We start from the raw sequence: 25,841 nt of genomic DNA on the forward strand, positions 1-25,841 counted from the left end.
TATTCAAGACAAATACAAAAGTTCGGCCATTAATATAAAATGTAAGAAACATCAAATATATAATGTTGATATACCCTGTACTAAAAATGCCAAGTTTTGCCTCCAAAAGGCTCTTAGATCTAATAAATAAATTCAGTAAGGTTTAGGTTACAAAATCAATGTACACAAATCAGTAGCACTGGTACAAACCAACAAAAATCACGCTGATAATCAAATCAGGAACTCAATCCCTTTTACAACAACTACTACTACTACAAAAACAAACAAACAAACAAACAAAACAATGTAGGAATATACCTAACCAAGGAGTTGAAAGATCTCCACATGGAGAACTACAAAACATTGTGGAAAATCATAGATGACATAAACAAATGGAAATACATCCCATACTCATGGACTGGAAGAATCTATACTGTGAAAATGACCATACTGCCCAAAGCAATCTACAAATTCAATACAATTCTTCTCAAAGTACCAACATCATTTTTCACAGAATTAGAAAAAACAATCCTAAACTTCATATGGAACCAAAAAAGAACCCAAATAGCCAAAGCAATCCTAAGCAAAAAGAACAAACCTGGAGGCACCACATTACCCAACTTCAAATTATGCAAGTCTATAGTAACCAAAACAGCATGGAACAGGTGTAAAAATAGGCACATGGACCAATGGGACAGAACAGAGAAGAGTATTCTGTTCCATTGAACAGAATACACAGGCCAATGGAACAGAATAGAGAACCAAGAAATAAAGCCAAATACTAACAATCAACTAATCTTTGACAAAGCATACAAAAACGCAAACTGGAGAAAGGACACCATATTCAATAAATGGTGCTGGAAAAAGTGGATAGCCACATGTAGAAGAATGAAATTGGATCCCTATCTCTTACTGTATACAAAAATTAACTCAAGATAAATGAAAGTTTTAAATCTAAGATCTGAAACCATAAAAACTGTGGAAGAAAACCTAGGAAAAACTCTTCTGAACGCTGGCCTAGGCAAAGAATTTATGACTGAGACCCCAAAAGCAAATGCAACAAAAATAAATGAGACCTAATTAAACTAAAACGCTTCTACACAACAAAAGAAATAATCATCTGAGTAAACTGACAACGTACAGAGTGTCAAAATTCACAAACTATGCATCTGACAAAGAAAATATTCACAAATTATGCGTCTGACAAAGGACTAATATTCAGAATCTACAAGGAACTCAAATCAGCAAGAAAAAAAACAAGCCCATTAAAAAGTGGGCAAGGAACAGACATTTTGTGAAAGAAGATATACAAATGGCCAACAACCACCTGAAAAAATGCTCAAAATCATTAATCATAAGGGAAATGCAAATTAAAACCACACTGAGACACCACCTTTTCCCAGCCAGAATGGCCATTACTAAAAAGCTGAAAAACAATCGATGTTGGCAGGGAAGTGATGAAAAAGGAATGCTTATACACTGCTGGTAGGAATATAAGTTAGTACAACCTCAATAGAAAACAGTATAGAAATTTCTCAAAGAACTAAAAGTAGATCTACCATTCGATCCAGCAATCCCACTACTGAGTGGGTCCCTATCCAAAGGAAGAGAAGTCACTATATCAAAAAGACACTGGTCCTCATTTCAAACATGACTCTATTAAAAATAAAAAAGACACCTGGACACATATGTCTATTGCAACACAATGCACAATTGCAAAGATATGGAATCAATCTAAGTGCCCATCAACCTATGAGTGGATACAGAAAATGTGGTACATAAATACCATGGAATACTACTCAGCCATAAAAAAGAGCAAAATAATGTCTTTTGCAGCAACTTGAAAAGAACTGGAGGCCATTATTCTAAGTGAAGTAGCAGGAATTGAAAACCAAATACCACATGTTCTTTTAAGTGGGGGGTGAGCTATGGGTATGCAAAGGCACACAGAGTGGCATAACAGACTTTGAAGACTCAGAAGGTGGGTAGGGCAGGAGAGGGATGAGGGATGAAACTACTTCCTGAGTACAATATACACTACTCAGCTGACAGGTGCACTAAAATCCCAGACTTCACCACTATACAATTCACTCATGTGAACAAAAACCACTTGTATCTCTAAAGCTATTGAAATAAAAAAAAAATTTACTAAAATAAAAGTGTCAAGTCTTTGTAGATATTTAGGTTTCCAAAGGATAGAACAAAAATTAAAAGTGACCATCAAAGGATATAGGAACTTTTCTATAATCTTTTCTTAGGAGCCAAAATTTTAGTTTTAGGAAACAATCAGCATGCAGTATTTCAACTAAACAGACAACTCTTAAACAAAGCCTCATCTTTAAGACCAAGAAGTGACACAAATTGACATACGATTAAAGATAAGTAGAGGTCAGCCAGGCACAGTGGCTCATGCTGTAATCCCAGCACTTTGGGAGGCAGAGGCGGGTGGTGGATCACCTGAGGTCAGGAGTTTGAGACCAGCGTGGCCAACAGGATGAAACCCCATCTCTACTAAAAAATACGAAAATTAGCCAGCATGCGCCTATAATTCCAGCTACTTGGGAAGCTGAAGCAGGAAAACTGCATGAACCTGGGAGGTAGAGGTTGCAGTGGGCTGAGACGGTGCCACTGCACTCCAGCCTGGGTGACAGAGCAAGATTCCATCTTAAAAACAAACAAACAAACAAAAAAGATAAGTAGAATAACAAGTTATAATAATAATAATAGGAATGATACTAACAGTAAACAGAGACCCTTAAAAATCTCAAAATGGGCCGGGCACCGGCAGATCACAAGGTCAGAAGATTGAGACCATCTTGGCCAACATGGTGAAACCCCGTCTCTACTAAAATACAAAAAAATTAGCCAGACGTGGTGGCGTGTGCCTGTAATCCCACCTACTTGGGAGGCTGAGGCAGGGGAATCGCTTGAACCCGGGAGGCAGAGGTTGCAGTGAGCTGAGATTGCACCACTGCACTCCAGCCTGGTGACAGAGCAAGATTCCGTCTCAAAAAAAAATCTCAAAATGAAAAAGAAACTAATGAAGAAAAGGGATAAAACTGCAAATTTATTAGTTCTCATGTCTTCATTTGAAAAAGTATTTACTCACTACTTTTTAAAAATTTTTTTGAGACAGGGTCTCACTCCATCACCCAGGCTGGAGTGCAGTGGCACAATCATGACTCACTGCAGCCTCACCCTTCCAGACTCAACCAATCATGCTGCTTCAGCTTCCCAGGTAGCTGGGCCTACAGGTGCATGTGCTACCATGTTGGGCTATTTTTTTTTTCTTTTTTTAGTAGAGATGCAGTCTCATTATGTTACCCAGGCTAGTCTCAAACTCCTAGGCTCAAGCAATCTGCCTACCTCGGCCTTCCAAAGCGCTGGGATTACAAGTGTGAGCCACCATGCCCAGCAACTCGCTACAGGTTTAGATTGTCCCATTTGACAATAAAACTTATGAAAAAACTATCTTTGAACATGTACCAAATGGATGCAATTATTTTATTAACAAATTAATAATTTCAAAATATTAATGGAATCACATTTAAACAAAAATTAAGATCTATAAAGTGGTGAATATATGCCTTTAAATAGAAGGCACACATTTATGCAAAGGTATCTTTCTTTTGAAATTATATTAATAAAAATGTTTTTACAGAATTATCTAAAATTAAGTATTTTAAGAGATAGCGCCAAAATATAGAAGGAAAACATGAAAGGCCTTGCACAAATATCAAGGCACAGACATCAAAGTCTCACCCTAATGGACGCTTTATTACAAAAAACTTTGTTGATAGCAAGCCATGTCGGCAAATCCAACATATTTTGGAGCACTTCTTCATCCAATTCCAAATTCTTCAGTTCACCTTCTCCTTTAAGGGTACTTAGATTTATTTTGTCAGGAGATAAATTTTTGGTAAATCTGAAAGAGAATATACATTGACATTTATTTATGTGTCAGTTACTATCCTCCAGAGTCATTTTTTCAAATATACAGAGCACTAAAAATGTAATAGCAGTGGACGCAACCTAATGTCCATCAACAACAAATGGATAAAGAAAATGTGGTACATAGACACGATGCAGTATTATTCAGCCATAAAAAAGAATGAGATCCCGTCATTTGCAACAACATGGATGGAACTAGAGGACATTACAGTTAAGTGAAACAAACCAGGCACACAAAGACAAACTTTACACACTCTCGTTCATTTGTGGGAGCTAAAAATTAAAACAATTGAACACATGGAGATCAAGAGTAGAAATGATGGTCACCAGAGGCTGGAAAGGGTAGTGGTGGGGAGCAGGGGTGGGAATGGGTAGTGGGTACAAAAATACAATTAGGTAGAATGAATACGATACTGATATGGTTTGGCTCTGTGTCCCCACCCAAATCTCATCTCTAATTGTAATCGCCACATGTCAGGGGAAGGATCTGGTGGGAGGTGATTGGATCATGGGGGTAGTTTCTCCCATGCCGTTCTCATGATAGTTAGGGAGTGAGTTCTCACAAAATCTGATGATTTAAAAGTGTTTGACAGTTTTCCCCCACCTCTCTCTCTCCCTCTCCTGCCACCATATGAGACATGCCTTGCTTCACCATCACCTTCCACCATGATTGTAAGTTTCCTGAGGCCTCCCCAGCCATGCAGAACTGTGAGCCAATTAGACTTCTTTCTTCATAAATTACTCAGTCTCAGGTATGTCTTCATAGCAGTATGAAAACGGACTAAGACAGATATAGTATTCAACAGCACAACGAAGTGACTACAGTCAACAATAATTTATTGTACATTTTAAAGTAATTAAGTGTGTAACTGGAATGTTTGCAACACAAAGAAATGATAAAGACAGCCAGGTGCGGTGGCTCACACCTATAATCCCAGCATTTTGGGAGTCTGAGGAGGGCAGATCACTTGAGGGCAGGAGTTCAAGACCAGCCTGGCCAACATGGTGAAAGCTGGTCGCTACTAAAAACACAAAAATATTAGCTGGGCGTGTTGGCGCATGCCTGTAGTCCCAGCTATTCGGGAGGCTGAGGTGGGAGTTTCGCTTCAGTCCAGGAGGTGGAGGATGCAGTGAGCTCAGATTGTGCCACTGCACTCCAGCCTGGGTGACACAGCGAGACTCTGTCTCAGGAAAAAAAAAAAAAAAGATTGGAAATAATTAACATAACAATGAGCATCTTCCAAGGGGTTTACTGTGTTCCAAGCTCTTGGCATACATGCATGACTATTTCATTTAGTTCCCATGATAACCTATTAGGGTCTATACTAATTTTAACCCAATTTTTGAATAAGTAAACATAAGGAGAAACTTGAACTTACTTGCCTAATATCACAACTAACAATGAAAACAAATTACACATCTACTTTGAAATACATTCATATGTATTACTTTTTCTTCCAAACAACCCGAAAAAGTAAAAAATTACTAACTATGCCCAACAAATACTTTTTCAAAAGTGAAATTACTGAAAAAAACTAAACTACTGGCTAACAAGAGTTAGTCTTTACTTTTTTTGGAAATTAAATATAAAGCAACATTATATACTGGGTTATTCACATGCCCTAAAGAATACCAATCAATAAACTCATGTTTCTCCACTGACTCCAAACCAGAATTTCTTGAGCCAGATTCTATCTGAATTCTTATCTTCTCACAGGATGTCAACTGAGAAATACAACAATCATTTAACACATGTATTTGACCAATGATGCTGAGCTGTATTACACTTGCTTCTGATCATGCTTGATTCAATACCACGATGCTTTCTCATAGAATGCCATTCCTAACCATAGATAACAAACAAACAAAAACACTGCCACTTCCCTGAGGCGGAATATTAGCGCCAGAAGACAACACTCAATCAGTATTTATTGAGAATTCATTATGCAGACACACATACTGGGAAGCAGAACACTTGAGGTCCCTGCCCTTGTGGAGTTTTCAGTTTAGTTGGTGAGACAGATCAAATGGCACAACTAAGAGAGAATATATAGCAGGAGTTCTAATCCAGAGCTTCTCTGAAACAGGGACTTTTGAGCTGGTATCTAAAGGAAGAGAAGAAGTTAACTAGGCAAGGAGGAAAAGGGGGTAGGGAAAGAAAGTATTCCAAGCAGAGGAATAAAATGCATAAAGGTTCTAAGACAGGAGGGAGCATGATATAAAGTGGAATTGAAAAAATATCAGAAATACTGTAACCTGTAATACTTATAGGGAAGGAAGGATGGACAACAGACTAATCTGAGTAACTTAAACAGAACATTTGACTATATATTCTAACATTTGACTATATATCCTTAGTCTTGGGCATGGAGGAATATGGGGATGGAGGTGAAGCATGGTTAGTGAAGAAATCAGGCAACACCTTGATTGGGTATGTACAAGAATGTTCATTTCAAGGATACCTACAAGAAAAAAAGAGTGAAAACAATCTAAATGTCCCAAGAGGGATAACCCATCTAATTATAATACACTATATTATTAATACATACATATCAAGTAATATATGTTGCCAATCATATAAAGAAATGCCTATATTATAATGTTTGATGAAAATTCAAGTCACAAAATTATGTGCTATAATTTCAAGTGTGTAAAAAATGCATCATAAAATCCCATGACTACCTATGGCTGGTGGGGTTTTAGATTTTTTTTTGCTTTTTTGAGACAGGGTCTCGTTCTGTTGTCCAGGGTGGACTGCAGTGGTGTGATCATGGCTCACTGCAACCATGACCTCCTGGACTCAGGTGATACTCCCACCTCAGCTTTCCAAGTAGCTGGGACCACCACACCCAGCTAATTTGTTTATTTATTTAATTTACTTAGAGACAGGGTCTCACCCGGTTGCCCAGGCTAGAGTGCAGTGGTTTGATTTTGGCTCACTGCAACGTCCACCTCCAAAGCAGTTGGGACCATGGGCACATGCCACCATGCTCAGCTAGTTTTTTGTTTTTTGTTTGTTTGTTTTGTTTTTTTTTTTTTGAGACAGTCTTGCTCTGTCACCCAGGCTGGAGTACAGTGGTGTAATCTCGGCTCATTGCAACCTCTGCCTTCTGGGTTCAAGCGATTCTCCTGCCTCAACCTCCTGAGAAGCTGGGATGACAGGCACGCACCACCATGCCCAGCTAATTTTTGTATTTTTAGTAGAGACGGGGTTTCACCATGTTGGGCAGGCTGGTGTCTAACTCTCGACCTTGTGATCCATCCACCTCGGCCTCCCAAAGTGCTGGCTGGGATTACAGGCATGAGCCACCGTGCCCAGCCCCAGCTAGTTATTTTTTAAAGACAGGGACTCACTATGTTGCTCAGGCTGATATCGAATCCCTGGGGTCAAGTGATCCTCCTGCCTCAGCCTCCCAAAGTGCTGGGATTACAGGTGTGAACCACCACACCCGGCCTTGATTTACTTCTCCTTATTTATACTTTTCTGTATAAGTATTCTATAATGAGCATGTACCACTTTTATAAAGACAAAAGTTCAAGAGAAACCAAAAAAGACTGGCCTGGCAAGAGCAAACGTAAAAAATGAGGAGGATTAAAATATATGTAATTTAGCCAGGAGCAGTGGCTCATGCTTGAAATCTCGGCAGTTTCAGAGGCCAAGGCGAGAAGATGACTTGAGCCCAAGAGTTTGAGACCAGCCTGGGCTGTTCTATATATTAGTGACTATATTAGCGAGACCCTGTGTCTACAAAAAATTTAAAAAGGAATTAGCCAGGCATAGTGGAGCACTCCTGTAGTCCCAGTTACCGAGGGGACTGAGCTGGGAGGATCACTTGAGCCTGGGAGGTCAAGGTTGCAGTGATCCATAATTGTGCCACTGCACTCCAGCCTGAGTGACAGAGCCTTTGTCTCAAAGACAAAACAAAAAACAAAAATAATAGCTAACAACAGCAATAAAACTTCCAAGCAAATGAAAAAAAGACTTGATTTAGATTATACATTTTACAATTAATACACCATTATTAGGGTCTAAATTATGTGCGCTGCACTAAGTAAACATTTAAGGGTAAAACAAAACAAAACAAAAAGGTCCATATAATCAAAGATTTATAATTTGGTTAAGGGAACAGAGAATAAATGCACAAAAAGCCAAGAATCTCAAGAGGCTGAGGCAGGAGAATTGCCTGAACCCGGAAGGCGGAGGTGGCAGTGAGCCGAGATTGCACCACTGCACTCCAGCCTGGTGACAGAGCGACACTCCATCTCAAAAAAAAAAAAAAAAAGAAAAGAAAATCTCAGCTTGCTAGGCACAGGAGCTCATGCCTGTAATCCCAGCACTCTGGGAGGCTGAGGCAAGTGGACTGCTTGAGCCCAGGAGTTCAAGACTAGCCTGGATAACGTGACAAAACCCTATCTCTACAAAAAATACAAAACTTAGTCAGGCATGGTGGCATGCATCTGTAGTCCCAGCTACCCATGAGGCTAAGGTGGGAGGATCACCTGAGCCCAGGAGGTCGAGGCTGCAGTGAACCATGATAGCACCACTGCACTCCAGCCTGGATGAGAGAGTAAGACCCTGTCACACACACAAAAAGAATCTCATCTTGGCCGAGTGCGGCGGCTCATGCCTGTAATACCAGCACCTTGGGAGGCCAAGGTGGCCGGATCACCTGAGGTCAGGAGTTTGAGACCAGCCTGGCCAACGTGGCCAAACCCCGTCTCTACTAAAAATACAGAAAAATTAGCCGGGTGTGGATCCCAGCTACTCTGGAGGCTGAGACAGGAGAATCACTTGAACCCAGGAGGCAGAGGTTGCAGTGAGCTGAGACTGCACCACTGCACTCCAGCCTGGGAGACAGAGTGAGACTCTATGTAAAAAAAAAAATCTCATGTCAACAAGAGGTAAAATGCTATCTACTGCTTACTATTTAACCTATATCTCAGATTTCTCATCTGTAACATGGGGATAATAGTACCTGCCTCATAGAGTTGTTTTAAGGATTAACTCAGAACATGTAAAATGCTAGTTATGATGCCCAATATGAGTAATAACTCAGTAAGTGTTCACTATTATTAAGACTAAGATACAGGCCAGATAGGTTGGCTCAGGCCTCTAATCCCAGCACTTTGGGAGGCCAAGGTAGGAAGATAACTTGAGGCCAAGAGTTTGACACTAGTCTGGGCAACATAGTGACACCCTGTCTCAGAAAACAAAAAAAGAAAATAACAATTCCCATTATACAATATTTCATGGTATAACATGAAAAACTATATGTTACAGGGAATTTAACAATGCATGTTAGATTGTTTAATTAATAAATTTAAAAAGTAGGCACTCTTAATCTGCAGGTATTAGATGGGCTTCAAGGAGTCTACAATATTTTATCAGACTTTCAAAGGGGGTTTTTGGACACAGAATATGCTAAGAACCACTGCCTTAAAGAAAATGATTAATTTTAGTCACCTAAAAAGTAAATTATTTCAGCACTGTAATTCAATATTTAATGGTTATAATTTAATTATTTAGCTTGTTATTAATAAATACCTCTTGGAGTGGCTACCCAGCTAACAGTGATTCATTCTTCTCTGGGAAAAACCGTATATATAGGAGAAAGATGCACATCTAAGATATTTTTTGACATACTTCCTTGGTTATAGTGATTGATCTACAGGTTGACATGGCATCTAGGCTATTCGATCATATTCTTTCCTCCAGAAATTTGAAACAAATAGACTACTTTGGGATCAAACTTATAAATTAATAATAGAGAGTGACTGAGAAACACATAGCCACAACGTTGAGAACTGAACGGTACTGAAAAGATTCTTCTCCAACATTTTCCATTCTTCTCAACTGGGCACAATTCAAATCCTTAATATGAACCAGTAATTGACATCACTAGCTAGTATCTCAAGACTGTGTGTCCCTACAAGGATGAAATTTTCATTATCATATGAAGAGTTTTTATAAGAACCAAGCAAATTAATTCATGCAAGCAAATTAATTTAATAGCTTCTGTTTGATTTTATTCAAAACAATACTTTCAGATGGGAAAATACCTTAAAACCACATTTTAAAGTCATACAAGAGAAGATGTTTTCAGAAAAACTTCCCCAAATCTGACAGACTGCCAAGTACTTTGGCTTGGATCACTAAGTTATTATCTGTAACTAATTAAATCCTTTCACAGCCCATGGACCTCATCATGCAACCATACAGATCCCTTCAATCAAAACTAAGAAACAGATCAAGGCTTTTCTACAGAAACTCCTATTTCCTCATTTTCTCTTTTAATCACCTACACTCCTGTCACTCCAGGTGTACCTCTTTTAATACAACACTTCATTATTTGAGGTACTTGATTATCTCCAGGGTCACAATGTGAATTAGTTAAGGGATTTTCAAATTTTTTGACATAACCTAAGGCAAGAAATATACTATACATAACAACTTGATAAGCATACAAAAAAAAAGGCCCAAAATTTCATGAAGCAGTATTTTAATAGTCTGATATGTTCTATTTCAGTCTTTTAAAATAGTGATCGGCCAGGCGCAGTAGCTCACGCCTGTAATCTCAGCACTTTGGAAGGCCAACGTGGGTGGATCACCTGAGGTCAGCAGTTAGAGACCAGCCTGTCCAACACGGCAAAACCCCGTCTCCACTAAAAATACCAAAAATTAGCCAGATGTGGTGGCAGGCACCTGTAATCCCAGCTACCTGGGAGGCTGAGGCAGGAGAATCACTTGAGCTTGGGAAGCAGAGGTTGTAGTGAGCTGAGATCACACCACCACACTCCAGCCTAGGCGACAGGGTGAAACTCTGTCTCAAAAAATAAAATAGTGATCATAACTAAAATGATTTCACAAGCCAAGGTATGAACTAAAGTTTAAAACAATAAATAAGTATAGGCCGGGCATCGTGGCTCACACCTGGAATCCCAGCAATTCGGGAGGCCAAAGCCAGGTGGATCACTTGAGCTCAGGAGTTCCAGGAAAGCCTGGGCAACATAGTGAGACCTCGTCTCTACAAAAAATTTTTAAATTAGCTAGGCATGGTGGCACATGCCTGTAGCTACCTGGGAGACTGAAGTAGGAAGATCCCTTAAGCCCAGGAGATGGAGGCTGCAGAGCTGTGGTCGTGCCACTGTACTCCAGCCTTGGTGAGAGAGTGAGATCCTGTCTGGGGGGCGGGAAAAAACACACACACACACAGAAGTATAATACATCTTGACCAAGTGTTTATTCTAGAAATGAGGGTTGGTTTAACAACCAAAAACCAACTAATGCAATTCACCACATTAAAAGTAAAATCTAGGCCAGGCGAGGTGGCTCACACCTGTAATCCCAGCACTTTAAGGCTGGCGGATCACCTAAGGTCAGGAGTTCGAGACCAGCCTAGCCAACATGGTGAAATCCCATCTCTACTAAAAATACAAAAAAAGTTAGCTGGGTGTGGTGGTGCACACCTGCAATCCCAGCTACTTGGGAGGCTAAGGCAGGAGAATTGCTTGAACCCAGGAGGCAGAGGTTGCAGTGAGCTGAGACGGTGCCAATGTACTCCAGCCCGGGTGACAGAATGAGACGGTCTCAAAAAAAAAAAAAAAAAGTAAAATCTAGCCAGACACAGTGGCTCATACCTGTAATCCCGACACTTTGGGAAGCTGACGTGGGAGGTTGGCTTGAGCCCAGAAGTAGTGAGACCTCATCTGTATAAAAAATTAAAAGTTAGCTAAGCATAGTGGCAGGGGCCTATAGTCCAAGTTACTCAGAAGGCTGAGGTGAGAGGATTATTTGAGCCCAGGAGGTGGAGTTGGTGCCTAGATCATACCACCACACTCCAGCCTGGGCAACAGAGCAAGATCCTGTCTCAAAAAAAAAAAAAAAAAAAAAAAAAAGGGAAAATTACATCATGTTCTCAATAGAGCCCAAAAAAGCATTTTACAAAAGCCAACACCTATTCTTGAAAAAATAACTCTCAACAAGATAGGAACAGAAGAGAACTTCCCCAAAACTCTAAAGGACATCTACCAAAATTCTACAGCTAAAATTACGTGTAATGAGAAAAGACTAAAATTGCTTTTCCCCTAAGACAGGGACAAGGAAAGGGTGTTTGCTCTCATCACTTTTTTCCAACAATGTATTGAAGGTTCTAACCAACACAATAAGGTAATAAAAATATATAAAAGACATCTGGTTTTGAAAAGTAGTAAAATTATTTTTTCCCAGATGACACGATCACCTGTGTAGAAAATCATACAGAATTATTAAAGACACTGCCAGAACTAAAAAATGAGTGTAGCAATGTTGTAGGATATAAGGCCAATATAAAAATAAATCAGTTGAAGGGACAGAGGAGCCATATGAAAGAATTACCAATAGCCAAAACTGAAAGAATCTGAGCAAAAAAATAAATAAAACCACTGGATAATAACATAAACTATAAAATAAAAATACAGAAGTCTACACTAATATAAACATATGATTAAATAAATAAATAACTTGGAGAAAATAGAGAAATCTCCCTGGCAGAAAAGTTCCAAAAAATTTACATAGATATTCTAGCCTCAGGGAGGTGGAGCATAACTCCTCATTCTTTTAGTGAGGGCTGCACATAGTACTTCCTTCCAAAATGTTCAGCATGAAAATGGGGAAAAGAATAACTTTACAGTGGAGAACCTGGCAAATGCTACATCGGCCAGGTTATCAAGGTCAACATCAGCAATAAGACATGTTGATAATATGTACCCCTGATTTGACATAATAAAAACAGCTGTTAACTAACCTCTGTGGTTTTCTTGCCAAAAACCCCTAATGCCAATCTAATCCTAAGAAAAAGAGAAGACATACACTAGTGACTTCAGAATTACCTGCAAAACTTTTTATTTATTTATTTTGAGGCAGTCTCGTTCTGTCGCCCAGGCTGGAGGGCAGTGGTGTGATCACAGCTCACTGCAGCATTGAACTCCTGGGCTCAAGTGAACCTCCCCTGCCTCGACTTCCTAAGATCCTCCCCTGCCTCCACCTCCCCTGCCTCCACCTTGACCTCCTCAACATGCCCAGCGCCACCATGCCCAGCTCATTTTTAATTTTTTTGTAGAGATGGGGTCTCACCATGTTGCCCAGGCTGGTCTCAAACTCCTGGGCTCAAGCAATCCTCCTGCTGTGGCCTCCCAAAGTGCTGGGATTACAGGCGTGAGCCACCACACCTGGCCTTTGGGGTGCTTTTTAAAACTACTCCATTTCAAGCCCATTCCCAGAGATTCTGGTGCTCTTGATATGGAGCAGGGCCTAGAAATCTCCATTTTAGGAAGTTATCTGGGGGACTCATTTGTATGCATCAGATTTAAAATCACAGATTTATCATGGAGGAGATACAAAGAATGCCTTTTTTATACTACTCTTATCAATCCTGGACTGTTATGTGTATTGATTTTATAGAGCAACCAAAGATATTTTGACACAGTTGAAATTTGCATTTCTCTTGGTCCCAGAAAAAAAAAATTAGTAATTTTATATAAATTTTTGTACTTTTTTTAAAGGAAAACAGCAGACAAATCCCAATTGAAGGACACTGTACAAAACACGTGGCCAGGTCTCCTCAAAACTTTCAAGGTTGGCTGGGCACGGTGGCTTATGCCTCTCCAATAAAATAAAAAATTAGCCAGGCATAGTGGTGCATGCCTGTAGTTCTAGCTACTCAGGAGGCTGAGGCAGGAGGACTGCTTAAGCCCAGGAGGTTGAGACTGCAGTGAGTCATAATCACACTACTGCACTCCAGTCTGGGAGACTGAGTGAGACCATCTCAAAACAAAACAAAAAACCCTCAAGGTCTTCAAAAACAAGGAACGTCTGAGAAATGGGCACAACCAAGAGGAGCCTAAAAAGACATGATGACTAAATGTAATATATTTGAAATGGGACCATGGAATAGAAAAAGGACATCAGGTAAAAGAAATACTAAGGTAATTTGAACAGAGTATGGCCTGTAATAATTATCAACATTAGTTAATTGTGACGAATCATACGAATGTAAAATGCTAATAGAGAGACTAAATGTTGGGTATGAGAATGCTGCATTATCTTCACAACCTTTCTATAAATCCATAACTATTCTAAGATTAAAAGCTTATTTTTAAAAAATCAGAGCTGATGATGGAAAGTTTATTCATTTTATTGTATGTAAATTTCACTCAATAAAAATTATAATAAAGAAATCAGGTGGGTGTTGTGGCTCATGCCTGTAACTCCAGCACTGTGGGAGGCCAAGGTGGGCAGATCACAATGTTAGGAGTTCAAAGACCAGCCTGGCCAACATGGTGAAACTCTGTCTTTACTAAAAATACAAAAATTAGCTGGGCTTAGTGGCGTGCACCTGTAGTCCCAGCTACTCAGGAGGCTGAGGCAGGAGAATTGCTTGAACTCGGGAGGCGGAGGTTGCAGTAAGCCGAGATCGCGCCACCACACTCCAGCCTAGGCGACAGAGCGAGACTGTCTCAAAAATGAAATAAAATAAAAAAATAAATCAATTATGTTTCTATAAGTAGCAACAATCAAAAACTGAATATTTTAAAGTACCATTAACATTAGCATAAGAAATATGAAATTTTTAGGGATAAATTTGTCAAAAGGTGTGCAAGACCTAGAAACTGAAAACTACAAAATACTGTTGCAAGAAATTGAAGAAGATCTAAATACATGAAGAAATAAAACATATTAGTGGATTAAACTCAATACTGTTAAAATGTCATCAATTCTCTCAAAAAGACTTATAGATTCAAGGCAACCCTAAGCAAAACCCAAGCAGGTTTCTTTTTTGAGAGAAATAACATACTGATTCTAAAATTTTAATGAAAATGTAGAAGACCTAGAATATCCAAAATAACTGAAAAAGATGAACAAAGTTGGAAACATTATACTGCCAATTTCAAGACTTATCTAAAAGCTACAGTAATCAAGGCAGTCTGATAATGGTGGGTGTAAATAAATAATAAATGCAACAAAATACAGAGTCCAGAAAAAGACCCAAATTTATAGTTAGCTAATTTCCAACAAAGGTGCAAAAACAAGTCAATGAAAATAATATTTTTAACAAGTGGTACCAGAACAATGTTATAGCCATATGCAAAAAAAAAACAAAAAACAAAAAAATCCTTGACCTTTACCTCACCCCATAAACAAAAATTAACTCTAAATTATCACAGACCTAAATCTAAGAACTACAACTTTAAAACTTCTGAAGAAAATACAGAAGAAAATATTGGTAACCTTGAGTTTGGTAGATTTAATGCAACAAAAAATGCACAAATCATAGGAGAAAAAAATAAATAAGTGCATCAAAATTAAAACCTCTGCCCTTCGAAAGACACTGTAACTACAGGGCGACCATAGACTGAGAGAAAATATTTCCAAAGCATATATTTGAAAAAAGACTTGTACCTACAATTTTTTTTTTAATTCTTACAACTTGAAAATAAGACAATTCACTAACAGGCAAAAGGCCTGGGCGTGGTGCCTCACGCCTGTAATCCCAGCACTTTGGGAAGCCTAGGTGGGCAGATCACCTGAGATAAGGAGTTTGAGACCAGCATGGCCAAAATGGCAAAACTTCATTTCTACTAAAAATACAAAAATTAGCTGAGTGTGAGACAGGCGCCTGTAATCCCAGCTACTCGGGAGGCTGAGGCAGAATTGCTTGAACCTAGGAGGTGGAGGTTTCAGTGAGCCAAGATTGCACCACTGCACTCCAACCTGGGCGACACAGCAAGATTCCATCTCAAAAAATAAAAAATAAAAAATAAAAAAATAGGCAAAAGATTCAGAGGGATCTTGGAACCAAAGAAGACACAGATGACAGATAGGCACTTGAAAAGATGCCCAACATTAGTCATTAGAAAACTGCAAATTAAAAACCACAGTAAGATACCACTACTTATCCATTAAAATAGCTAAAATTAAAAAGGCTAACTATACTGAGTATTGGTGAAGATATGGAGCAACTGGAACTCTCATATACGTATTTGTGAGAATGCAAAATGAACAAGTTGAAACCACTTTGGAAGGCTGTTTGGAATTTGTTTTTAAATTGATGCATATACCTGGCATATACCTAACCATTCTACTACTAGGAATTTACTTAAAAGGAATGAAAAGTTTAGGTCCTTCATATGAAAACATAGCACATACAATTATGTAAAAGAGAGAGAGAGAGAAAGGCCTATGTCCTCATGAAGATTTATACATGAATGTTCATAATAGCTTTATTTCTAATAGCTGACAAATGGACACAACCCAAATATCTATCAAAAGGTAAATGGATAAATTGTGGCATATCCACAATAGAATACTCAGCAATAAGAATGTATGCATACGACAAAATAGATTAATTGCAAGATAATTATGCTGAGTGAAAGAAGCCAGGAAAAAATGCATATTTATATAAAAATCTAGAAAATGCAAACTAGGCCGGGCACAGTGGCACACGCCTGTAATCCCAGCACTTTGGGAGGCCGAGGTGGGCGGATCACCTGAGGTAGGGAGTTTGAGACCAGCCTGACCAACATGGAGAAACCATGCCTCTACTAAAAATATAAAATTTTTAGTGGGGTGTGGTGGCGCATGCCTGTAATCCCAGCTACTCGGGAGGGTGAGGCAGGAGAATTGCTTGAACCTGGGAGGTGGAGGTTGCACTGAGGACCTACTATGTGAGCCGAGATAGTGTCATTGTACTCCAGCCTGGGCAACAAGAGTGAAACTCCATCTCATGGAAAAAAAAAAAACAAACAAACAAAAAAAGCAGAAAATGCAAACTAACCTAAGTGATATAAAATAGATCAGTGGTTGCCCAGGAATGAGGCAGAAGAAGAGAGAGGATTACAAAGGAGCGTGAGAAAACTTTTGAGGGTGGTGAATATTCATTTTCTTAATTATGGTAATGGTATTATGATTACATATATGTTAAAATTTCATCAGGCCAGGCATGGTGGCTCAAGCTTGTAATCCCAACACTTTGGGAGGCCAAGGCGGGCAGATCACCTGAGGTCGGGAGTTCGAGACCAGTCTGACCAACATGGTGAAACCCTGTCTCTACTAAAAGTACAAAATTAGCCAGGCATGGTGGCACCCGCCTGTAAGCCCAGCTATTCGGGAAGCTGAGGCAGGAGAATTGCTTGAACCCAGGAGGCGGAGGTTGTGGTGAGCTGAGATCGTGCCACTGCACTCCAGCATGGGCAACAAGAGTGAAAGTCCGTCTCAAAAAAAAAAAAAAGAAAAGTCATCAAATTGTACACCTTAAATATGTGCAGTTTACTGCCTATAAATCAGTTATATTTTAATAAAGCTGTTCAAATAAGATATATACAAACTATATATATATATATATATATACACACACACACACACATATGTGTATATATAAATATCTTAAAAAATAATGAATTTAGCCAGGCATGGTGGTGCCTGCTTGTAATCCCAGATACTCAGGAGGCTAAGGTGGGATTACTTAAGCCCAGGAGTTCCAGACCAGCCTGAGCAACACAGTGAGACTCCATCTCAAATAATAAAATAAAATAAATGAACTTGTTAACTATTAATAAAATACAACAGAATAAAAATACATAAGGTATTAGAACTATGGCCTTTTGAAAACCACCCCATTGCATCTGCCATCCAATGAAGATATTAGAAGCAATTTTAAGCTTAAAAAAGTGGAGCCATAGGCAGTCCTCATACTTCAAAGAATATCAAATAATTTAATCCAACCTCCTCATTTTATAGTAGAGAATGTGAAGCCTAGAGAGGTTAAGTCAAATGCTGAAGGTGACACTAAAGTAGAGCCCAGACTATAATCAAACCTGTACAATTTTAATTTAAGAGGTATTTTAGGATCAGTTACCATTCCATTATCATACTGATAAATTTTCAGTTCAACCATATTTACTGAGCATTTACTAGGCATTGTAGCAGTATATGGCAACTCTTACCCTCAAGGAGCTTTCAGTGTAAATTTGTAAGACTTAGCATATATTCCAGGCATAAACATTTTCTTTTTTCATAAATTCTGCCTTTGTAGCTCCTAAGAAAACTAATAGTGTGTCTGTGATCCAATAAAACTTTGTTTCCAAAAACAGGCAGTGAGCCAAAGCAGGCCCTTGAGCTGTAGTTTGCTCCCTGCTTTACACAAATCCCACATGCCCCATCCCTGCTGAAAACTCTTCAAGAACCCTCTTCTCTACTACATTTTGGATAAACCCCAAACTCCCCCAAAGCCCAAAAGCCCTTGCACCATCTCCCTTAGTATCCCTTGCCTTCTCTTCGTCTGTTCCTAGAGAAGGCCAAACTTTCTCCCCTGAGAACAGTTGAACACGCAGCTCCCTGTGCCTGGCATGCTCTTCACCCTCTCATCCTTCTCATCTCTTAGGTTTACCCTAATTCATCACTCCTCCAGAGCAGCTTCTCTCCTCTCTCCTCCCCTCCCATGCTCTGCTCGCTTCATCCACTTTGATCTTCCTGGTCTATCAGAATTTGCAATTACTTGCCTTCTTACATGTTTGCCTCTCCCCAACTAGAAGATCAGCTCCAGGAGAGCAGGGATCTTGTCCTCAGTCCCTGGCAGAGTGTCTGAGAGATTAAAGGTGTTGTACATTCAACAAATATTTACTGAAGACCTACTATGTGGCAGACACCAATCTGGGTGCTTGGGATGTATGAGAGACCAGACAAAGATCTTTGCCCTGTAGGGCTTACTATAGTCAGGGCAGACAGAGCCAAAAACAATTTTTTAAAAAATGGTATTTTAGAAGGAACTGAGTGTTATAGTGTATATGGAAACTCTCTAACCATGTTTTTCCTCTGCTCACACAACAATAATCATCAACACAGAAAAATTCTGTGACCGTGTGTGTCGAGTTTTCTCCCCCACACACCAAGCAGTGGACACCAGCTGGGTGCCCTCTAATTCAGTTCAGACACTGTCTACCTGGAGATAGTTTCAGATCCCAAATCCCACATGCTGAGGGCTCAGTCCCAAGACTGCCCTCCGTCACCCCAGTCCTCACCCACCAAAACAGTTGCAAGTCTGGGCCTCCAGAACTTCTGACGGACAGGCTCTTTGAGTATGATTAACGTCAAGGCATAAATTTTTTAAACTAAAACCTACAATGTTAATGGAACAAGAATCAAAGTATGCTCCCAATGGTTTAAACTGCCTTTTTTTTTTTTAATGCATTCTCAATTTACACAGAGTTTGTTTGGCTTGGTTATTTTTGTAATTATGCGTGTAATGAAAAAAAATCAATCACATATAACCAGTTTTTCCAAATAAACATTTAAAGAATGAAAGAATGCAAACTGGCAGCCTGTAAGCTGTCTGCCCACAGATACTATTTGGCCCACACAGTGTTTTAAAAAATCTCAATTTGTTGTTAACCTTTAAAATAGGATAGGCATTGTGGCTCATGCCTGTACCCACAACACTTTGGAAGGCCGAAGACAGAAAGACTGCTTGAAGCTAGGAGTTCAAGATCAGCCTGGGAAACATAGCAAGACCCCATCTCTACAAGAATTTTTTTTTTTTTAATTAGCCAGGCATGGTGGTGCATGCCTGTAGACCTAGCTACTTGGGAGGCTGAGGCAGGAGGATCACTTGAGCCAAGAAGTTTCAGGCTGCATTTAAGTGTGCACTATGATAACACCATGCACTCCAGTCTGGGAGAGAGAGTGAGACCTTGTCTCTCAAATAAATAAATAAAAACCATTAAAAATGGGTAGACCTAGGCAGGGCACAGTGGCTCACGCCTGTAATCCCAGCACTGAGGGAGGCTGAGGCAAGGAGGACTGCTTGACACCAGGAGTTTGAGACCAGCCTGGGCAACACAGAGGTCCTGTCTCTACAAAATATTTAAAAAAAAAACAACTAGCTGGGCATGGTGGCTCACGCCTGTGATCCCAGCACTCTGAGAGGCTGAGGAGGGTAGATCACGAGCTCGGGAGTTCGAGATCAGCCTGACCAACATGGTGAAACCCCGTCTCTACTAAAAATACAAAAAAATTAGCTGGGCGTGGTGGCACACATCTGTAATCCCAGCTATTCAAGGAGGCTAACACAGGAGAATCACTTTAACCCAGGAGGCAGAGGTTGCAGTGAGCCAAGATTGCTCCACTGTACTCTAGCCTGGAAAACAGAGTGAGACTCAGTCTCAAAAAATAATAATCATAAAAACAAAAATTAGCTGGGCATGGTGGCACACACCTGTACTCCTAGCCACTTGGAAGGCTGAGGCAGAAGGATCATTTGATCCCAGGAGCTAAAAGTTGCATTGAGTTATGATCATACCACTATACTCCCACCTGGGTGACAGAGTGAGACCCCGCCTAAAAAAAAAAAAAACCCCATATATATGTAGACCTTACATTTTATATATATATATATATGTAGACCTTACATTTTATATATATATATGTAGACCTTACATTTTATATATATATGTAGACCTTACATTATATACATATATATATATAACTTACATTAAAATCTGGGCATTGAAGCCGGGCACAGTGGCTCACGCCTGTAATCCCAGCACTCTGGGAGGCCGAGATGGGCAGGTCATCTGAGGTCAGGAGTTCCAGATAAGCCTGGCCAACATGGTGAAACCCCATCTCTACTAAAAATACAAAAATTAGCCAGACATGGGGGCGCACGCCTGTAATCCCAGCTACTCAGGGAGGCTGAGGCAGGAGAATCGCTAGAACCCGGGAGGCAGAGGCTACAGTGAGCCAAGATTGCACCACTGCACTCCAGCCTGGGTGACAGAGTGACCGGTTTCCATCTCAAAAAAAAAAAAATCTGGGCATCAGGCTGGGTATGGTGGCTAATACCTACAATCTCAACACTTTGGGAGGCCCAAGGCAGGAGGATTACCTGAGGGCAAGAGTTCGAGACCAGTCTAGGAAACATAGGGAGACCCCATCTCTAGAAAAAATTAAACATTAGCCGAGCATGGTGGTGTACCTGTGGTCTCAACTTCTTGGGAGGGTAAAGCAGAAGGATCACTTACGCCTGGGAGGTCAAGGCTGCAGTGAGCTGTGATCACGCCATAGCACTCCAGCATGGGCAACAGAGTGAGGGGGGCAGGGCAGGGCAGAAAATATGGGCATCCAGATTTTATTGAAATATCAGAAGATCTGACACAACTAGACATATATCTTTCACAGCAAAAACTGAGTGCCTACTATTTGCCAGTCACTCATTAGGCTCTTGGGAAATTTAAACAAATAAGAAATAGTTACTGTTTTTCAAGAACTTCACATTTTATTATTAGAAGCAAGCGTATAAATAAATCATTGCAATATGTTATGATCTTACTATGTGCTGGGTACTATGTGATAGGTCACACAATAAAAATGGCAACAGGATAAAATGGAGTCACAAGGAAAAGGGTGATGATCAATTCTGTTAATAGTAAAGTAGATATCCGGGTGCAGTGGCTCATGCCTGTAATCCCAACACTTTGGGAGGCTGAGGTGGGAGGATCACTTGAGCCCAGGAGTTCAAGAACAGCCTGGGCAAAAGAGTAAGGCTATCTATTAAAATAAAGAAAATAGTAAAGAAGACTTTGGGAAGGCTTCCTAAAAGTAGGCAGCACTCAAGCTACGTTTTTAACAGTACGTTTTTGCCAAGTGAATAAGGCAGAGAGAAGGACATTTCAGAGGCAGCAGCAGCATGTTCAAGATTATAGGGTCACACACAGTAGGCACAGATGTTAAGATAAGGCATCAGGTAGTTTGGAAAGAAACAATATTCCTTGAGAAGCCAACTGAAGCCAGATGATGAAGGACTCTTGTTTTCCATGCCAAGGAATATGGGTTTTAACCTATACATCAATGTTGTTCCCACAGTGCCCCTAAGAAGACTGCTCATGGTTCAACTCAAGTGGGAGGAGAAAAAAAGAAAGAAAGAATATGCCAAAGGAACCACCACCACCCACCATCCAATTACTGATTCAACTAGAGGAGCTCTACTTTTGTCTACTTTACGTAGTAAAGTTCTCTTTTAAAATCTCTTTGGGCACAAAAATTCTACTGTTACAAACAAAATTTTTTTATTAAAAAAAAAGCTTAAACAGGAGCCATTAAAAGATTTTTAGCAAGAAATTAAATGTTAAGATTAGCATTTTGGAAACATCTTTCTCTTACAGTGCCAAGGATGGAATACAGAAGTATGAGACCCAAAGGAGATGAAAATACTTAGCGTTTAGTTGCAACAACTGATGCAATAAATAACTAATGAAATCTGGTGATGAGAGATATTCAAATCTTACTGATATCTACTTTATTCCAAGCAGCCTGCTATGTCCTAGGTTCAGGATAAAGAAGATAAGTTCAATAGTTATTTCAATATAATCATGACTGATTAAAACAGGAAGGTAAAGAAGAAAAAGGAATTAATCTTGGTAGGTGATTTGAATAAACACATGGATAGCTGTGGTTAAAACTTGGAATACAATCATAACACTTCATCTTGAATAAGCTAAGCATAAACCAGGCCAAAAAAAAAAAGATATGTTTTAAGGAGGTATAATCTAGAAAAAAACAAAGGGCTACAATTGCGATTATAGTTCACGAGTAAGTGTCTCAGAGGATTTGCTAGAGGTATACACAAAATCAGAACCATACTTGAAAGCCATTTTAAACAGTAAAAGACCTTAACTATTAATGTACTAAAGTGAATCTCAAAGGTTTCTACCTGAGGTTAAAGCTTGGCACCTTTCCCTTGGCGATTCTGTTTGAGATCCAAGTTCCCAAATGAAAGCATGGAATCAATGCAGACAAGAACATAAAACAATGTTTAGGCCACTAGGCCTATACAATTGCTTTAGCATACAGCCAACAAGTTTCTCAGTTGTCCATTACTCTTAGGTAAGGATGTAATAAGTTGCACAATTCTACTTGTGGCGTTTAACAATTTATTACAAGACTTTTGGAAGTTCAAAGTATTTATGTGGATAAATTTCCCAAGAATTAGAAGTATTCAGTGATAGGAGTTTCTAGGTTTTTCACTGAGTCTTAAATTCAAAGAAATTCAGCACCATTTCCAAGAACCTGGTTTTATAACATAATCGCTTTCCCTGATAATGAAATTTTTAAAAAGACAGGAGAGGGTAGAAGATAATGCGGTAAAACCCTCAAACTCTTCAAAAATGAATCCTGGCAGAGCATGCTGGTGCATACCTGTAATCCCAGCACTTTGGGAGGCCTAGGTGGGAGGACTGCTTGAGCCCAGGAGTTCTGAGACCAGCCTGGGCAACATAGTGAGACTTCATTTCTATAAAAATTTAAAAACTCAGCCAGGCATGGGGTACATGCCTGTAGTCCCAGCTACTCTGATGGCTGAAGCAGGAGGATCACTGGGGCCCAGGAGTTTGAGGTTATAATGAGCTGTGACTGCACTACTGCCCTCTAGCCTAGGCAACAGAGCAACACCTTTTCCCCCCACCACCCCCACCACTTCAAAAAACAAAAAAAGAATCCCATTTGCACTACTGTTTGTGAGACTATTTCAATCTCTTTGATAAAGATTATAACTATCATTAAATACACAAATAAATTCTTAAATCCCTCAATGACGAATGAGAGAATTATTCAAAACAGCCTCTTTATCAAAGGAGCCTTCATACCTCACTAATTACATTAGACTAAGAAGCACTACCCATTCATTTAGAAGTAGATCAAATGCTAACTACTATTTCCAAACAGCTGGCAGGAAGTTACAAAACTCTCTTGCAACATCAGGAAGAGATGGTTATAATTTTAAGTATGTTGCCAAACCTTATCTGTTAGAAAAGACACTGACTACAGGGCGAGACTCCGTCTCAAAAAAAAAAAAAAGAAAGAGAAGACACTCAGAGAGGAATTACATGAGTCTCTAGCTACATAGTAAAGAAAATGAAATAGGTATCTGACTAAAACAGTAAGAAAATATTCTCAAAGTATCTTTATGTGGGGCATTATTAAGTGCTTGCATTTATAGAATGAAAAAAAAAAAAGGATGGGGAATAGACGTATTACCTGAGGGCAGGAAATTCAGAAAAAGGTCCCTATTCCTGGTGAAAGCAAGCAGTCAGTTGCCAGGGTTTCTTAGACTCCTCTGGTACTCATTTGGGTGATTATGCAATTCACAGCACACCAATCTCCACCACAGCCAGCAGGGAACGCTGCAGGGAATGGGTACACAGGGGACACAGAAGGGAGCAAGTTTAAGGGAAGGAAGAGGAAAGGAATGATGATAAAAAAAATTTAGCTGTGGTGCCCTTTGGAAAAAAAATACAGTTGCATTTCACATTGGATTAACTAAAGGCAAACTGCCTAAATTCTAAGATGAATTAACCATTTAAGATTTTCTTCATTTTCTCTATCACTGTTACTACTACTCCCCAATTACATTCACATTATCTTTTTAATTTTATATTAAACTGTCAATTAGCAAAAATGAGATACTATGTCGTAGAAGTTATACAAAAGCTGAACTGTATAATTTACATTAAATGAAATCAATTAAACAAGCAATCTACAAAGCAAGCAATCTACACATACAGATTATCAAACTGGTTTAAGTGACAAAAGCCCCACTTTTAACTGTAATTCTCATTTCACCGAGAATACTGAGGCATAAAGCTACCCATAAAAACAATCCACAAACCAAAGAGATATCCAGCAATAGGCCATATCTATATACTCAAAAATAAATTGGAAAACTATAGTATTCGGGGGGAGGGGGGGAGAAAAGCTTTTAATCTAAATTTTCTGGATATGAGTCAACTAGTTAAACCTGCCAAAAATGTATTCAGGGCAACCAATTTATGTTCTATGTATTCTATGGAGGCCAAAGTAGTACAAATTTATTTCTCCGGTCAGTTAAAAATGTTTTTGAATTACTACTATGTACTGCAGTCCTGTGGCGGATGCTAAAGATACAATGGTGAACAAGACAAGCAAAGTTCCTGGCTTCTAAAACATTGTCGGGGCAATTCTGCCCTTAAAGAGATGACTGTCCACACAATTAACAAAAAACAAAGCATTTGTTTTAATAAAACAGGATATGCTTTAAGACCTAAAGGAGTTTTAAAATGGAGGCCAATGATTAGCCTCGTTAAAGCTGCCCATGGAAAATGTACTACTAAAATAAAGCTGAGAGAAGAAGGCCTATTATGAAGAGATGCAGACAATTTGGCTGCAGGAATAAGACAACAAAAGATGGGTGGAAAAAAAGGAGAAAACTGTAATATTGGAAATTAAAATTGCAGCCAAATTTGGAGGACCTAAAAAATTACCCTTAACTTCTCTGGATATTTGCCTTAAATATTTCCTTTGTATACACACCCTAGTCCAGGAAAACAGATTTAATAACTATTTTATTACTCTCAAGCTGTCATTTATGTCCTTTTTTTTTTTTTTCCTTGGGACGGAGTCTAACTCTGTTGCCCAGGCTGGAGTGCAGTGTGGCACGATCTTGGTTCACTGAAGCCTCCACTTCCTGGTTCAAGTGATTCTCCTGCCTCAGCCTCCTGAGTATCCGGGATTACAGGCTTGCGCCACTACACCCAGGTAATTGTTTTGTATTTTTAGCAGAAACGGGGTTTCACCATGTTGGCCAGGCTGGTCTTAAACTCCTGACCTCAAGTGATGCGCCTGCCTTGGCCTCCCAAAGTGCTAGGATTACAGGTGTGAGCCACCACACCCGGGCCTTATTTCATTATTTCTTTACAAGCTTTTCTGACATTCAGACCACCTCTGTTTCACCGTCTCTCTGTTAAGGTTGCATAGCATTTTGCTTGTGACTCTCTCATAAGATTCATTATCTATCTTGAATTCTATTTATTCACCCATCTACCAGACTGTTTCCAGAAAACATTCCTAT

General features: G+C 39.5%; 1 protein-coding gene across 4 annotated transcripts in view; it reads right to left on the bottom strand.

Moving 5' to 3' along the window:
* The window catches only part of BLTP3B (bridge-like lipid transfer protein family member 3B), a 102,610-nt gene that overhangs the window by 67,549 nt on the left and 9,220 nt on the right, over positions 1-25,841 (bottom strand). For 2 of the 4 annotated variants that reach the window (XM_032171007.2, XM_032171006.2), the window contains exon 2: positions 3,742-3,904. The exons of 1 other annotated variant lie outside the window; for it this stretch is intronic. In XM_032171007.2, coding sequence (XP_032026898.1) covers positions 3,742-3,904 — 163 coding nt within the window. Of the gene's footprint in view, positions 1-3,741; positions 3,905-23,992; positions 24,139-25,841 lie in introns of all 4 variants that reach the window. One more of the 4 variants, XM_032171008.2, reaches the window with a different exon arrangement.

Source organism: Hylobates moloch, unplaced genomic scaffold (assembly GCF_009828535.3).
Source record: "Hylobates moloch isolate HMO894 unplaced genomic scaffold, HMol_V3 SCAFFOLD_12, whole genome shotgun sequence".
NCBI classification, from domain to species: Eukaryota; Metazoa; Chordata; class Mammalia; order Primates; family Hylobatidae; genus Hylobates; species Hylobates moloch.